Source organism: Lolium rigidum, chromosome 4 (assembly GCF_022539505.1).
Source record: "Lolium rigidum isolate FL_2022 chromosome 4, APGP_CSIRO_Lrig_0.1, whole genome shotgun sequence".
NCBI lineage: Eukaryota > Viridiplantae > Streptophyta > Magnoliopsida > Poales > Poaceae > Lolium > Lolium rigidum.
In genome coordinates this window covers 53,714,560-53,731,574 of record NC_061511.1, presented here as the reverse complement: position 1 = coordinate 53,731,574, position 17,015 = coordinate 53,714,560, and the positions used below count along the sequence as shown (strand labels likewise).

At 50.3% G+C, this 17,015-nt stretch overlaps 1 protein-coding gene across 2 annotated transcripts in view; it reads right to left on the bottom strand.

Annotated features, from left to right (window-relative positions):
- Positions 1-855: 855 nt before the first annotated feature.
- LOC124708289 (probable leucine-rich repeat receptor-like protein kinase At1g35710) overlaps positions 856-17,015 on the bottom strand; it is a 20,894-nt gene continuing 4,734 nt past the window's right edge. For both annotated transcript variants that reach the window (XM_047239971.1, XM_047239972.1), the window contains 2 exons: positions 1,558-2,307; positions 856-1,426 (listed from right to left, as the gene is read on the bottom strand). In XM_047239971.1, coding sequence (XP_047095927.1) covers positions 1,053-1,426; positions 1,558-2,307 — 1,124 coding nt within the window. In that variant the 3' untranslated portion in view covers positions 856-1,052. The remainder of the gene's footprint in view (positions 1,427-1,557; positions 2,308-17,015) is intronic.

Sequence of the window (17,015 nt, the reverse complement as noted above, 5' to 3'; positions counted from 1 at the left end):
ACTGAGCGCCGTATCAAGTTTCTCGGAAGGAAATAGCAATACATTAGGAAAATTAGAGTACTTTTCCCAATCATCCAAAGTTTCTCTTTACACCTGAGGCCCTAGATCGTTCTCTATGTCGAACGCCTGCTACCTTTTCTCATTTTTCCTTCTAAAACCCGTGGCGCCCTCCTCCTTCTCCACCACAACGTTCATTGCGAGAAATAACGATGTTTAAATTCTGCAAAATGTAACATTTGTGAATGTCTTTAAACAACTTTTCGAATCATCTAGTATACATATTCTCTGGTATGTATGGACACCGGTGAAAAATCACAGATACCATTCATAACACTCAGCTGTGCGATTTACTCTTTGGCGAGAAAAATCCAAAAGAGGGAAGCTTGAAACGGCAACTGAGGGAGATTACTGCTCTCCAGCATAGTGATCTGTGTATTTATGGATGGCCGAGTACTAGGATCGGTGTCTTTGATTTTTTGGGCATGTAAATTCCCAAAGATTAAAATACAATTGGAAGTCAAGAACCTATTGTCGGCGAGGTGCACAGATGGGTGCACGGACAAACTAAAACTTGGGCATGTAACCTATGGTTGAATAATCGCCTCACTCTGTCCCGTCGACCGTGCGCCACTGCCAATTTGCCACGCCTTTCTCCGCGTACATCTCACAATATCTACATATAAATCTGTGCATGCTGATTCATGTTAAAATAAAATAAAGAGAATACAAGCTGAGTACATGTCTCTGATGGAAGACTGGTGGATCATTGGTTCATTTCTAAACTGGCAATGCACACGTTACATGGCCTCCACACAACTTAAAAGCCAACATCATTGTTTTTAATAAGATTCCTCTTCTAAAAATAGATTCATGAACTCAGTTTTAACAATTCAAAACATGACCGGCTGGAAAATATGTGATCGCACTTACACCTGCTTCAACTGAATGAAGATGTAGACATAAAGGGGACGTTATATTTTTGTATCCAATAGTGGATACAAATTTTGAGGGAAAATATATAACTGCCAACCCAGGAGATCATATATACAACTTCAGATACTCTTTATGCTGCCACAGTAATCATGCAAATCTTGCAGCCTGATTTCATGAAGGGGCCTGAGCGCTATGTGGCTTCTATTTGAGAGCGCTTGATATACCTGCTGCATTGTCGGCCGGGCTTTTGGGTTGACTTGCAGGCAAGCAAAAGCAACCAGAGCAACCAAAATGACAGCCTTCTCCTCGTCGATGCTCAACGGTGCTGCAATGCGTTGATCCAGGACGTCCTTGAGCTTTACCGGCTGCTCTGTTCGGCAAAAGAAGGGGAGGAGTAGATCACCTGGGTGCTTTCCCATAACAACTTCCAGCGCAACCACGCCGAAGCTGTACACGTCGCACTTCTCAGTTAACACCATAGTGGATGATAATTCTGTGATAGGAAACAAAAGTAGTCAGCTATATAGTCAGAACACACATTATTATGTCTATATCTATATTATGAATCACTTTTTCATACAGTATTAGTTAAAATTTCAGAATGGATTAAGCCCGCATACGTACCTGGGGCTATGTAGCCACATGTACCGGCAAAGATAATGCTCCAGTTTGAGTAACCGTTCTTGAGCTTCCTCGCCATGCCAAAGTCCGAGACATAAGCTTTGTAATCGAGGTCCAGAAGAATATTGCTGCTTTTTATGTCACGATGCACAATCGGATCATCACAATCATGGTGCAAGTAAGAGAGAGCTTGAGCTACGTCCCTCACGACAGCGACTCTCCTGGGCCAATCCAGTTCCTTTGCTAGCTCTTGCTCGTGCAGAATGGACGATAAACTTCCCCTCTCGATAAGATCATACACAAGGAATTTGCAGTGGGAATGGGAACAGAAGCCATACAGATTGACTATGCATCGGTGCCTGATTTTCGTCAGCACTTCAATCTCGGCGTGAAATGTTCCCTCGTCACTGTTATCTTCCATTAAATGGAGGAGTTTGACAGCAAAGATAAACCCGCTGTCAAGCTCAACCTTGAAGACAGATCCATATCCCCCAACGCCGATGCAGTATTTCTCATCGAAATTTTCTGTTGCACTGATTATGTCTTCGAATGCGATCTTCCCATCGAAATTCCATATGGAAAGTATGTCTCCAGACTGGTTTTTGATGCTACTTTTTATTGATTTTCTTCTCCGGCAAACAACCACCATGCTTGCTATTGTGAGGCAAACGAAGGAAAGGGGAGTAACAAAAGCAAGAAGTAACATCAAATTTGGGCGTTTAATACTTTCTTGTTTTCTGCCAAGCTTTGGTGCACTACGGGGACGAACAGCTACACCGACGGCCCCGCACCGTCGGCACAACCATGATCACCGTCGGCACAGTCTCTGCCGACGGTCACCGTCGGCGTCTCCCCGTCGGCACAGTCGGCGTCGGGGTCTGCGCGCGCACCGTCGGCACAGAACTTCACCGTCGGCACAGCCGTACGCCGACGGCTGGACGGTGGCCGTCGGCCGCCTCATCGTCGGCACAGCCAACCAGCCGTCACGCCGGCGCCGTCAACGTCCCAAGCTGTGCCGACGGTGTAACCGTCGGCACAATTTTCTTTTTTTTTTCCCAGAATGGCGGCAAAACGGTGGCTGTTCAAACTGGAAAATCGCGCGAAACTGGGCCTGGCTGTGCCGACGGTGTCACCGTCGGCACAGACCCTGCCATTTGGCACAGCTACGGGCCTGTGCCGACGGTGACACCGTCGGCACAGCCAGGCCCGAATTTTTTCTGTTTTTGCCAATTTGGCCTCATTTGCTCGTAAAAATCGCACAAAATGCACATATTATGGGATTGAATATGCAGTAACATATATAGCACCATATAGCACAAAGATATCACCGTATAGCACCAAATCTCACAAATATAGCATCAAATCTCACAAATAGCACAAATATAGCATACAAGACCATGGTACATACACCGGATCCACTACAAAGATGGAGCGTGTCATCATGTGCTAGTACAATGTAGAAACTATGGTGGTGCACCACCCGAGTGACGATCTAGCTACGGTGACGAGCTAGCTCCGAGTCGGTGAAGTGAGGCCGCTGTATCTCGACGGTGCTCGGGGAGGTAGAACCACGACGAGAGCCACCGGAACTGGAAAAATGCCGAGGTTCGGCGAAGCACCGGGAGAATGGCGACCGGGGTGCATCGGCGTACCACAAGGAGTGTCGTTCCCGGATTCTCCCAATCCCTACATGTTGGAGGGAGTTAGCAACTTAGCCATGTCACACCAAGTTAGCAACTTAGCCAAGTTAGCAACTTACCGGGGTCAACCGACGCCGACGCTTGTACATGATATAGAACTCCTCCTTGGACGGGAACACCGGCGTCGGCCCCGGATGAGGTGGCTCGGGAGTGGTTCCTCTCGCACTCCGGTCATCATGAACCGAGTGAAACTCTGCAAGAAACGGGAGAGATAGCTCAGATTCAAACATGGGGACTTATGATGTTTTGCAACCATAGAGATTGAAACTTACCGCCATCCGGTTGCTCGTCCACCGGACATAGGCATCTTTCACAAGGTCATGCTCCTTAACCTTCTCGAGATACTCCTCGTAAGCTACTGCATATGCCTCCTCGAGCTGAGTCTACAATTTCAGAAATAATGCGTCTCATCAACATAGCCATTCAAGAACAAGAGTCAAAACAGAGGATGAAAGTGTGGATGACTTACATCTACCTCTACCCGAGAACGGCATGTAGTCCGCGAGGAGGTAGCGTAGCTGCCGGAGGGGAGGGTAGCCTTGATCTGCGTGAAGTTCCCTCGAGGCTTGAAACCCCCGAGCAAGGCAGGCGGGACGTCCATGCGGCTGGCCGTACCCGCCAGCATCATCGCCACCTCGTCGACCGGCTCGGTCATCGGGTCCTCCACCTCCGGATGGAGCTTGGCGTACTCCTCGCGAAGATCTTTCCTTGCTCTCTTTGGCCTTGCCGTAGTACCTCTCGGGCGCGGGCCGAGGCTCGTTCGGACCGGGCGTCACCGGCTTCATGTGCGTCCACGCTTCCATCTCACCAACTTCCCTCCCGAGCTTCTTCCCCGCATCACAAAACAAATGTTATGCATATCATCGAAAATCAAAAAAATGCAGCTTGTTCCATTTTTATATGTACTCGCACGCTCCCGATAGCGATCGGTGCTCGCTGCTCCCCGCATCGTGTGTTCCCCGGTTCCCACGGTTGGCCTTGTTCCGGCCGCTCACGGCCTTGAAATCGGGGTTTTCGCCGACCCAATTCTTGACCAACTCCATGAAGGCGGCCCTCTTATTATTATCAGCCCAATGTGGTACAACCTGCAAAATCAAAACTCATTTGAAGAACAAACAATATAGTTGCAAGTTAGCCGCAGTACATAGAATCGCATTGACAATTACTTACCGACATGAACTGCTCTATCGTCATAGCCGGGCGAGTCCTCGCACAATCTCGGGCTTTGTGTACCTTACGCCCGCTCGAGCATAGAAGTGGCCGATGCACGTGATCCTCCGGTTGTACCACCGCTGCCGTGTCAACTTCCGACACATGCTACGGAGGATCACGTCCGCCCTCTCCTTATGCTCAGTCGCCACCCTATAATTGCGCTGCAATCAAGCATAACAGAAAGTGTGAGAGGCATGAGTTATCACGGTGGGGTTATCAACTACATATGAACGAAACCCAAAGAGTATGCATTACGTACCCAAAACTTCTTGATCACGGCGTGCTGGCGGCGAAGTAAAGCCAGGGTAAGGCGCTATCTCAAAGTCTTCCCAAGTGTAGGCTAGCTTGGACTCGCCCCCAAGGACCGGAGTGTACATCCCCGGCCAGCACTTCCTAATAGCAGCTCCAATCGGACTCCCCGGCACGCGACATTCCCCGTGTATGTGAAATTCCTGCACAATTATCAAACATTAGAAAATGCTAAGTGTCATAACGAAAATGAAATCACCTTACTACTTACTCGTCTTTCCCGGGACAAGGAGCCACTTCTCATCCTCCGTAGCAGGGTTCCTTACTCTCATCGGGAACCTGCGCTTCCCCACGAATCCGCAACTTCTTCGGAGCCATCTCCGTCGAAGCCTCCTCGTCCCTAGACTCCTCCTCCTCCTCCCTAGTGTCCTCCTCCTCCTCCCTAGTGTCCTCCTCCTCGTCCGGCGGCTCCGTGAAGCCATCGAGCCGGAGCGCGAGGGAATGTCGGCTAGAAGGAGCCGTGCATTCCCCCTCGTCCTCCAGCTCGTCCTCTCCCCTCGTCCTCCAGCCTCGTCCTCCCCTCGTCCTCCAGCTCGTCCTCCCTCGTCCCTCCCCGTCCTCCGTCCGCGTCTTCGTAACGCCGGTGGGAATAATGGGTCTTGCACTCCGTCCGGAAGCACCGGCCCCGGCTTCCGCTGATGCATCCGATCAAGCAAGGAGCTCGATGATGCCTTCCGTCCGCTCATATTGGGCAATTACCGCATAAGAAAAAGAGAAAATAATTAATAAGCATGTTGAAAATTAATAAGCATAATGACAAATATAGGTACTAAGCATAATGAAAAATGTAGGTATTAAGCATAATGACAAATGTATGTATTAAGCATAATGATAATGTAGGTACTAAGCATAATGACAAATGTATGTATTAAGCATAATGATAATGTAGGTACTAAGCATAAAAGACCCTCACCATTCATCACCACTCTCATCTCTAGGCATTGGGTTCTCAGCCTCACTATCAAAATCAGTATCATATGAGTATTCATGGTCGGCATTGGGTTCCGGTTGAGTCTCGACAATGTTGTCTTTGCTCGCATGGCGCTTGGTGAGCATAGCTATGTCCTTCAGGTCCACCACGGTCTCACCACGCATTTGTACATCGTTGTGGAGATCCCGAAGACCTATGTCTATTTGAAGAGCCCCGAACTGCTCTTCCTCTTGATAGAAAATTCCCTCATATGTTACCGGGTCAATGTTGTTGTAATCGTCCTCGGAGGGGATGGGTAGCTTACCATGTGGCGATACCGGAACACGACTTCCCAGCCCATGAGTTCCTCATTCCGACATGGGTAGGACAAATAATAAACTTGCTTGGTTTGGTGAGCCACAACATAGACGTCGGATCCGCCGTAGGTGGTTGTAGGCCTAACTTCAACTAAACCAATGGAAGGGGTGCTTCTCATTCCACCGTGTGGGTCAAACCAGATGGCATTTGAACACAAAGAGCTTGAGTTCTATGTTTGCGTTGTTGAACGTCAACTCGTATACCTTTTGTAACCTTCCATAGTAATCAAGATCATCGGCTCCGCGGGTGTAGACCCCGTATTTATTGTTTTTGCATTAGGCCGGTTCTTCCGGTGAAACTCCGTATGGAAGCGATACCCATTTACATCATACTTCTCATGCGTATGGACTCTACGGTTAAAACCCCTGGGAAACGCATCTCAACTCATCCGTCATCTCAACGTTGGGATCGGCTCCCTACAAGTTCAGATTCAGATTATTTTGTGCATTAGTTACGTGTAATAAGACAAGTCACGGATTGCAAAGTAAGAGGAACATTTGAGAAATTACTTTTTCATGGAACCAGTTCACGAAGCTTTTATTTAAGGGCGGGGCACCCTCTTTCGAAGAGTGTACCACCGCGTGGGAGTGGGACCATTTCTTCCCGACCACATTTCATCATGGAATTGGTCGAAAGGAGAAAATACGTATTAGACCAAAACCAAGTTACTCGGTTGCAAAGTAATTGGTTCATCATTTTACCTCATGAAATCGACCACTTCCTCCATGTTCATAAGCACGTAAAGCATTATGCAATCCTTCTCTTCCGGCGAAATGTTCTCCACTTTTGAGGCACCGGCCTTGCCACCGGGATATTTGAAGAGCAAGAGCTTTGGGTCACGGTTGGGCTCATCGGAATTGTACCGAGCGACCGGGTTATGCTTAGTGGGCACATCATTGGCATAGTACATTGTCGTGGCGTCTGCCATCTCATGGAGGAGAGTTGCCTCAGCTATGCATGCTTCAATCTTATTTTTGTTTCCACATTTGTACCGAATATATTTGAACTCCCTCTCAATACAAAACCGCCAACGATATCGCACCGGTCCCCCAAGAGTGCCTCGTTGGCGAGATGCACGATGAGATGTAACATCGGAGTGAAGAAGCCCGGGGGAATATCATCTCTAACTTGCATAGCATGTCCGGCACTTGCTGTCGCTAGCCTTCTCAATCACCTCGGTACATATCTCGCTTAGCACGGACCGTGCGGAAAAAATGGCTCACCTCCGCAAGCACTCGCGGACATGATCGGGGAGATACCCTCGAAGCATCACCGCATCAGCCGCTCAATCCATATATGATAGTCGTGACTCTTGGAGCCCGTTTATTTTTCCCGTAGCAAGATTGACTCCCTTACTCATATTCGAACAATAACCATCAGTGGAACATCACGTCATATTTGAGCCACGTAAATGCCTCCTTCTTGTCGAGCGCTATCAAGACAGACTTCGGCATGCGGCTTTAACCAACCTTTTCGATTGCCCTCAGGAGGCTGCATGTGTAGAGCCACCCCTGTCACATATCTCCTCAATATCGACTCTAGCTGAAACATTATCCCTTGACTTGCCCGGTATGTTGCAGCAGGTGTTAAGGAATGCCTCCCCACAATTCTTTCGTGTGCATCATATCGATATTATGGGGAAGTTCAAGGTCCTTGTAATACTCGAGCTCGTTATGCCCGCTATGTGAGTCCAGGCTAGTGCGTTTTACCATATCCCTCAAATTGGTGGCCGGGTTCCTTACTAGGCTGGAGAGCACGTAGCTCAAGCATCAACAGTTGCACCATTGAACTTTGGTATTTCTTTATGTTCAAGCACAACTACGCTCTTTCGTGAAGTTTTTCTTTGTCGGATCCGAACCGATGCCTCTGACTCGAGGAACTTGCGGTGTTTGTCAAAGGCAACATATTTGTGTCCAGACCTTTTAGGTGCCTGAATTCTAGTTCGTGGCTCGCACACTCGGGCATGGAAACTTACCAACTGTACTATGCCCACAGCAATAGGGCGTACCCGGTAGGTCATGCATCGAATAGTGGAACCAAACTTTCATGATGAAGTTTCTCTTTGATGCCTCGGCCGTATGTCAATGTACTCGTGATGCCACGAGTGGTGCAAATCATCCACAAGTGGTTGCATTAAGACACTCAATTTCTTCCCTGGATATTCAGGCCCTGGAAGGATCATCGACAAGAATATGTTCTTCCTTTGCATTACGACTCCGGGAGGGAGATTGAGCGGAATAACAAACACGGGCCAGCAGCTGTACGCGGCAGTCGACATACCATATGGGTTGAATCCATCGGTTGCTATCGCAATTCTAACATTCCGAGCCTCACTTGCCTCATTTGGGTGCTTTTGATCGAAGCGCTTCCATGATTGACCATCAGATGGATGTACCATGGGTACCCGTTTCGCTCGTCGGGCAATCTTATCCCGGTCTTATGCCATGTCATCGCGCTTGGCCTCCTCGAACATGTAAAGCCGCTTGGATTCTTTTGATGAATGGGAGATAACGAAGAATCTTTATGGCTACTTTTGTCTGCCTCTTCCGACCATTGCCTACATCTACCTCATGATACCTAGAGTGACCACACTTGGCACAAGGATTTGTCATCCGCATAGTCTTTCCAAAACAAAAGGCAAAGTTTTGGACAGACATCATATGTTACATAATCCATTTTCAATGCTTTCAAGATTTTCTTCGTTTCGTACATGGTCTTGGGCAAGCAATGACCTTCGATGCAACATGTTACCTATCTGTGCTCGTAGTCTTTTCAAAGGATGCTCGAGTACTCTCAAACATGCACTTGTCGGCTAGCAACCGCGTGATGCCATCAAGTTGAGACATTTTTGCACTCGGCATAGAGGCCTCCTAGCTGAGGCCATCATATCAATGAAGGCCCTCGCGGTTGGCTCAGGTTCCTCCTCCGGAAGTTCCTCCGGTTGTGGCGGTCCCTCCGGTTCGGGCGGTTCCTCCGGTTCGGATCGTTCGTCCCATGGTAACTCCGGCATGTCAGCATCCCGAAGATCATCTAGCAAGTTTAAGATGCCATCGTTCTCATTGCCATCGATCCGCCGCCGCATCACCTCACCTCTATCACGTTCGTGTCGAGAAAAGTCGACCGGCGGGTCGTAGTCACGCATATACCCATTCCACCAAAGGTGTTTAGTCATCTCTAGAATATCCTTAGGATGACGCCTCCTGCAGACATTGCAAGGGCAACGGGACGAACAATCCCCTTCGAACCACGAGCTAACTCCTTCACTAACAAATCGGTCTTCCATTTCCATTCATCTCGTCACTTGAGTCTAACTAACACGGCCACCGTACATCCACTCATTATCAGCCCATCCCGCTTTATTGCGTGACAAACAACAAATAGTAGCATGAAATTGAATGCATCATATTTTTATTTTTCTACCAGCGAAAACGCGTGCATCAACCTACATCTCTACTAGGTGGGTCTCAGCAGCTCCGGACACGTAGTTGGGCACGCTCTCACGCTGCTGGGTGCGAGACAGACTTTGCAGCATTCTCCGCTGCTCTCCCGATACACGTCTCGGCAAAAGCCGAGAGGATGTGCATCCGGAGAACAACAGGAGGCGTCGACGAAATCCCTGTCTCGCACCCGAGCAGAACATGGAAAACGTACCCAACTACGGGTCCGGCGACTGTCCCGTAAATGCCACAAGCGTTACGGTTCAAAATATGCTGACCACTAATGCATATTTATCCGCGTAACGCTTGCGGATCGGAATTGACACCTAGGTTACGCGACTTGACGGAGAAATTAAATCTAATGACATAAAAAATGCGGAGGTGGAGTCGGCAATTCAGCTCACCCTCGGCTGTAGAGGAAGTAGTCGAACAACCGGCGATGTCGACGGCCGTAGAGATGCGCCGCAAGATCCGGGATCGCCACGCGGGATGCTCACTCATCGGACCTAGTTAAAATAATAAAAATTTGTCAATGCAAATTCATCAATTGATAAAACAAATGCATTTGTAATTCAATTTTCATTTCAATTTCATTAACATTTCAATTTTTATTTCAATTTCCATTTCAACTTCAATTAGCATTTCAATTCCATTTTCAATTTCACTTTACCCTAACTAGCTAATTACTTAATAACTAACTAACTAAATAGATACAAAAATAAAAAAGAAAAAAATTACCGGCATATTGGGGCTGCGGCGGTCGAGGCTGCTGCGGGCATGTGCGGCGAGGCGAGCGGGTCCGGGCAAGGCGGTTACTGGCGGCGCGCGAGAGAGGGCCGAGTATGACGCGGCGATGGGAGGAGCTGTGGCGGCCAGGGCTATGCTGCAGCCAGCGACGGGAGGCCGAGCGCCGCTGAGCGAGCGGAAGGCGATAGGGGCGGGGCAAGGCGCGAGCGAGGCGAGAGGGCACGGCGAAGCGGCTGCCGGCTGTGGCGCGTGAGGCGAGGAGCCGAGGCGGGGCGGGTGGCAGCGGGATCCGCTAGCGCGACGCGCGGCGACGGAGAGGAAGAGGATGGCGCGGCGGCGAGGTGCGCGACGGCGGCAGAGTGCTGGCGGCGCGGCGGAGGTGCGGCGGCAGGTGGCGGACGGCGAGGGTGCGGCAGCGCGGAGTAGGCGAGAGTGCGGCGGCGCGCGGGTTGGGCGCGTGAGTGGTGGTGAGCCGCGCGCGCAGTGGCAGGGTCCCGACCGTTATGGTCGACCCACTCTGTGCCGACGGATGGAGTAGCCGACTGCGTGACCGGTCCGGCACAGTTTTTTTTTTTCCATTTTTTTTTATTTTTTATTTTTTATTTTCCTTTTTATTTTTTAAAATAAATATTGTCACTATTTACTACAAAAAATAAGAATAGAATAGATCATCTCAAATCATAACCCTAACCCTAACGCTAAACAATAAGTGTAGGAAGTTAGGAACCCCATGTCCGAGAAGCCGGGCACACCCGGAGGGTAGCATTGGATATAGAACCATCTCAAATCACTTTTGTGCATGCCATGTGGACACACACAACTTTTGGGGCCATTCCCTAGGTCCGATGCTCGATTTCTCGACGAAACCCTAGTTCCGTTGATCCGTCCGTCTACCCCTTTGATCTGCGTCCCATCGGGGTTCCACCGGTGGGCGTATGCCTACGTTTGAGCTTGCTTAGGTCATAGGTACATGTGGAAACAAGTATCATCCCATATGATCCCAAGGTTCTCTACGGTTCACCTCCGAGGGAGTTCCCCTATACATGCGCACTCGCCTAAGTGTAGGAACCCCATGTCCGAAGCGGCACACCCGGAGGGGGTAGCATTGGATATAAAACCATCTCAAATCACTTTTGTGCATGCCATGTGGACACACACAACTTTTGGGGCCATTCCCTAGGTCCGATGCTCGATTTCTGACGAAACCCTAGTTCTGTTGACCGCGCCGTCTACCCCTTTGACTGCGTCCCATCGGGGGTCCCCTACGTGGGCGCATGCCTACGCTTGAGCTTGCTTAGGTCATAGGTACATGTGGAAACAAGTACCATCCCATATGATCCCAAGGTTCTCTCCGGTTCACCTCCGAGGGAGTTCCCCCTATACATGCAGGAATCCGCCCAAGTGTAGGAACCCCATGTCCGAGAAGCTAGCACACCCTGAGGGGGTAGCATTGGATATAGAACCATCTCAAATCACTTTTGTGCATGCCATGTGGACACACACAACTTTTGGGGCCATTCCCTAGGTCCGATGCTCGATTTCGACGAAACCCTAGTTCTCGTGGACCGCGCTGTCTACCCTTTGATCGCATCCCATCGGGTTCCCCGGTGGAGTATGCCTACGTTTGAGCTTGGTTAGGTCATAGGTACATGTGGAAACAAGTACCATCCCCTATGATCCCAAGGTTCTTCTCCGGTTCACCTCCGAGGAGTTCCCCTCATACATGCAGAATCTGCCTAAGTGTAGGAACCCCATGTCCGAGGCCGGCACACCCGGAGGGGGTAGCATTGGATATAGAACCATCTCAAATCACTTTTGTGCATGCCATGTGGACACACACAACTTTTGGGGCCATTCCCTAGGGTCCGATGCTCGATTTCGACGAAACCCTAGTTCCGTGGACTGCGCGTCTACCTCTTTGATCGCGTCCCATCGGGGTCCTCTGCGGGCGTATGCCTACGTTTGAGCTTGGTTAGGTCATAGGTACATGTGGAAACAAGTACCATCCCATATGATCCCAAGGTTCTCTCCTGCTCACCTCCGAGGAGTTCCCCCTATACATGCGAGAATCCGCCTAAGTGTAGGAACCCCATGTCCGAGAAGCCGGCACACCCGAGGGGTAGCATTGGATATAGAACCATCTCAAATCACTTTTGTGCATGCCATGTGGACACACACACAACTTTTGGGGCCATTCCCTAGGTCCGATGCTCGATTTCTGACGAAACCCTAGTTCTGTTGACCGCGCCGTCTACCCCTTTGACTGCATCCCATCGGGGTTCCCCCGGTGGGAGTATGCCTACGTTTGAGCTTGGTTAGGTCATAGGTACATATGGAAACAAGTACCATCCCCTATGATCCCAAGGTTCTCTCCGGTTCACCTCCGAGGGAGTTCCCCTATACATGCAAGCTGCCTAAGTGTAGGAACCCCATGTCCAGAAGCCGGCACACCCTGAGAGGGTAGCATTGGATATAGAACCATCTCAAATCACTTTTGTGCATGCCATGTGGACACACACAACCTTTGGGGCCATTCCCTAGGTCCGATGCTCGATTTCTGACAAACCCTAGTTCTGTTGACCGCGCTGCTCTACCTCTTTGATCGCGTCCCATCTGGGGTCCCTCGGTGGGCGTATGCCTACGTTTGAGCTTGGTTAGGTCATAGGTACATGTGGAAACAAGTACCATCCCATATGATCCCAAGGTTCTCTCCGGTTCACCTCCAGGAGTTCCCCTATACCATGCTGCAATCGCCTAAGTGTAGGAACCCCATGATCCGAGAGGCACACCTGAGTAGGGTAGCATTGGATATAAAACCATCTCAAATCACTTTTGTGCATGCCATGTGGACACACACAACTTTTGGGGCCATTCCCTAGGTCCGATGCTCGATTTCTCGACGAAACCCTAGTTCCGTTGACCGCGCAGTCTACCCCTTTTGATCGCATCCCATCGGGGTTCTCCGCGGGAGTATGCCTACGCTTGAGCTTGGTTAGGTCATAGGTACATGTGGAAACAAGTACCATCCCATATGATCCCAAGGTTCTCTCCGGTTCACTTCATCGAGGAGTTCCCCCCTATACATGCAATCCGCCTAAGTGTAGGAACCCCATGTCCGAGAAGCCGGCACACCCGGAGGGGTAGCATTGGATATAGAACCATCTCAAATCACTTTTGTGCATGCCATGTGGACACACAACTTTGGGGCCATTCCTAGGTCCTGATGCTCGATTTCTCGACGAAACCCTAGTTCCAGTTGACTGCGTCGTCTACCCCTTTGATCGCATCCCATCGGGGTTCCTCCGCGGGCGTATGCCTCACGTTTGAGCTTGCTTAGGTCATAGGTACATGTGGGAACAAGTACCATCCCATATGATCCCAAGCTTCTCCTGGCTCACCTCCGAGGGAGTTCCCCCCATACATGCGGGAATGCGCTCTAAGTGTAGGAACCCCATGTCCGTGGCTGGGCACACCGTGAGGAGGTAGCATTGGATATAGAACCATCTCAAATCACTTTGTGCATGCCATGTGGACACACACAACTTTTGGGGCCATTCCCTAGGTCCGATGCTCGATTTCCGACGAAACCCTAGTTTTGTTGACCGCGCAGTCTCACCCCTTGACTCGCATCCCATCGGGGTTCCCCCGATGGGAGTATGCCTACGTTTGAGCTTGGTTAGGTCATGGGTACATAGGAAGTCAAGTACCATCCCCTATGATCCCATGTTCTCTCCCGTTCACCTCCGAGGGAGTTCCCCTCATACATGCGCAGAATCCGCTCTAAGTGTAGGAACCCCATGTCCAGAAGCGGTGCACACCTGTGAGTGGTAGCATTGGATATAGAACCATCTCAAATCACTTTTGTGCATGCCATGTGGACACACACACTTTTGGGGCCATTCCTAGGTCCGATGCTCGATTCCCGACTAAAACCCTAGTTACGTGGACTGCGCAGTCTACCCCTTTGATCCGCGTCCCATCGGGGGTCCCCTGGTGGGCGTATGCCTACGTTTGGGCTTGGTTAGGTCATAGGTACATGTGGAAACAAGTACCATCCCATATGATCCCAAGGTTCTCTCTGGTACACCTCGAGAGTTCCCCTGTCACATGCGGGCATCCGCCTAAGTGTAGGAACCCCATGTCCTAGAAGCCGGCACCCTGGAGGGGGTAGCATTGGATATAGAACCATCTCAAATCACTTTTGTGCATGCCATGTGGACACACACAACTTTGGGGCCATTCCTAGGTCCGATGCTCGATTTCGACGAAACCCTAGTTCCGTTGGACTGCGTCATGTCTACCCCTTTGATGCATCCCATCGGGTTCCCCCGTTGGGCGTATGCCTACGTTTGAGCTTGGTTAGGTCATAGGTACATATGGAAACAAGTACCATCCCATATGATCTCAAGGTTCTCTCAGATTCACTCTCCGAGGGAGTTCACACCTATACATGCGGAATGCGCACAAGTGTAGGAACCCCACTGTCAGAGAGCCGGGCACACCCGGAGGAGTAGCATTGGATATAGAACCATCTCAAATCACTTTTGTGCATGCCATGTGGACACACACAACTTTTAGGGCCATTCCTAGGTCCGATGCTCGATTTCGACTGAAACCCTAGTTTCCGTTGTGACCATGCCAGTGCCACCTTTGATCGCATCCCATCTGGGATTCCCCGGTGGCAGCATGCCTACGTTTGAGCTTGGTTAGGTCATAGGCATATGTGGAAACAAGGTATCATCCCATATGATCCCAAGGTTCTCTCCGGTTCACCTCCGAGGAGTTACCCTATACATGCAGAATCAGCCTAAGTGTAGGAACCCCATGTCCAGAAGCAGGACACACCTGGAGGGGTAGCATTGGATATAGAACCATCTCAAATCACTTTTGTGCATGCCATGTGGACACACACAACTTTTAGGGCCATTCCCTAGGTCCGATGCTCGATTTACGACGAAACCTAGTTCCGTTTGACCGCGCTCGTCTACCCCTTTGATTGCGTCCATCGTGGCCCCGTGGGCGTATGCCTACGTTTGAGCTTGCTTAGGTCATAGGTACATGTGGAAACAAGTATCATCCCCATATGATCCCAAGGTTCTCTACGGTTCACTCAGGGAGTTCCCCCTATACATGCGAGAACCCTGCCTAAGTGTAGGAACCCCATGTCCGCAGGCTTTGGGCACACACCCGGAGGGGTAGCATTGGATATAGAACCATCTCAAATCACTTTTGTGCATGCCATGTGGACACACACAACTTTTAGGGCCATTCCCTAGGTCCGATGCTCCGATTTCCGACTGAAACCTAGTTACGGTGGCCGCGTCGTCCTGCCCCCTCTTGATCGCATCCCATCAGAGGTCCCGGTGGGCGTATGCCTACGTTTGAGCTTGCTTAGGTCATAGGTACATGTGGAAACAAGTACCATCCCCCTATGATCCCAGGGTCTCTCCAGGTTCACCTCCGAGGGAGTTCCCCTATACATGCAAGATCTCTCCTGCCCTTTTTCCCGCCCACCTTTTCGCTGCTTCTCTCCCGCCCTTTTTCCCACGCCTGACCTTTCCCGCTCCTTCTCTCCCGCCCCTTTTTTCCCCTCCTACCCTTTCCTTGCTTCTCTCCGCCCTTTTTTCCCGCCCACCCTTTCCCAGCCCGCATTCTCTCCCGCCATGTTTTCCCATACGTTCCTGACCTGCGTGGCTTACTTATCATAGCCACTGGCCTGCACTTCATAGACCAACACATTGCTTTCCCTTCATCACTTCTCTCATCCAATAGAACCACAAAATCCTCCTCGAGCTGAGCTGCCCATGAGATGGCTCCGTCAGCGTAGCACAGACTTCACTCGGGCGTTCGCCGCGACTGCGGGGAGCATTGTGGTCAAATCACCGCAGTGGCAAATGCGCGCGTGTGTGGCCGCGCACCTTCTACACGAAGGAGGCTGCTGCCCCGCATATGACGTTGCGGCTTGAGGTTAGGCTTGCCGCGCCACGAAATGAACTTCGGGAGGTCGGGTCCTGGCGGAGCTGCGAGTCTCTCTATCAAGCCGCTCTCCGCTCACCGGGGTGAAGCGGCGCGTGCAAGGGCCCAGCGGCAGTTGATACCACAAGACGGACTGGCAGCGGCTTCATGGCACGGCACGGAGACCATCCCCAGGAGGCGTAGAGCAACGCGCATTCTGGAAGGAGAAGCATTGTACTGAAGGAGGAGAGAGGAGGAGCTGGAAAGCGGCAGAAGAAGGCCGAGGTTGAAGCGGAGTGCATCAAGGAGAGGCGATTGACATGGGAGAATGATGAACGGTGGTTGTGGAACCTCACAACCACCGCTCGACGGACACCCCCAGCTGAGGATGAAGATTTCGACTTCTCCGATTAATATGTGTGTGTCGAGTCCGTGTGTCTAGCGGGTCATGTGTCGACCAGTGTTCTTTAAATGCTTTGGCTTGTGTGTGGGTCTAGTTCTTTTAGCCGTTTGGTTCATGTGTGTGGGTGTAGTTTCTGTTGTTTTGCTTCTCTGTGTGGGTGTAGTTCTTTGAATCGTATTTCCGATTCGTGTGTGGGTCTAGTTACGAAGCGCTTTGGTATGTGTGTGAGATTAGTTATTTAAGTATTTTGTATCGCGTGTGTGGGTCTTAAGTATTTTGTATCGTGTGTGGGCCCATTCACCCCTCAGGGTTCGATTTACGGCGAAGGGTTCTATACCGCCCTTATACATATATATAGGTTTCCCGCAAAGGGTTCGCCAAAATAGCGAGTGAGAAATAAATAAACAAAA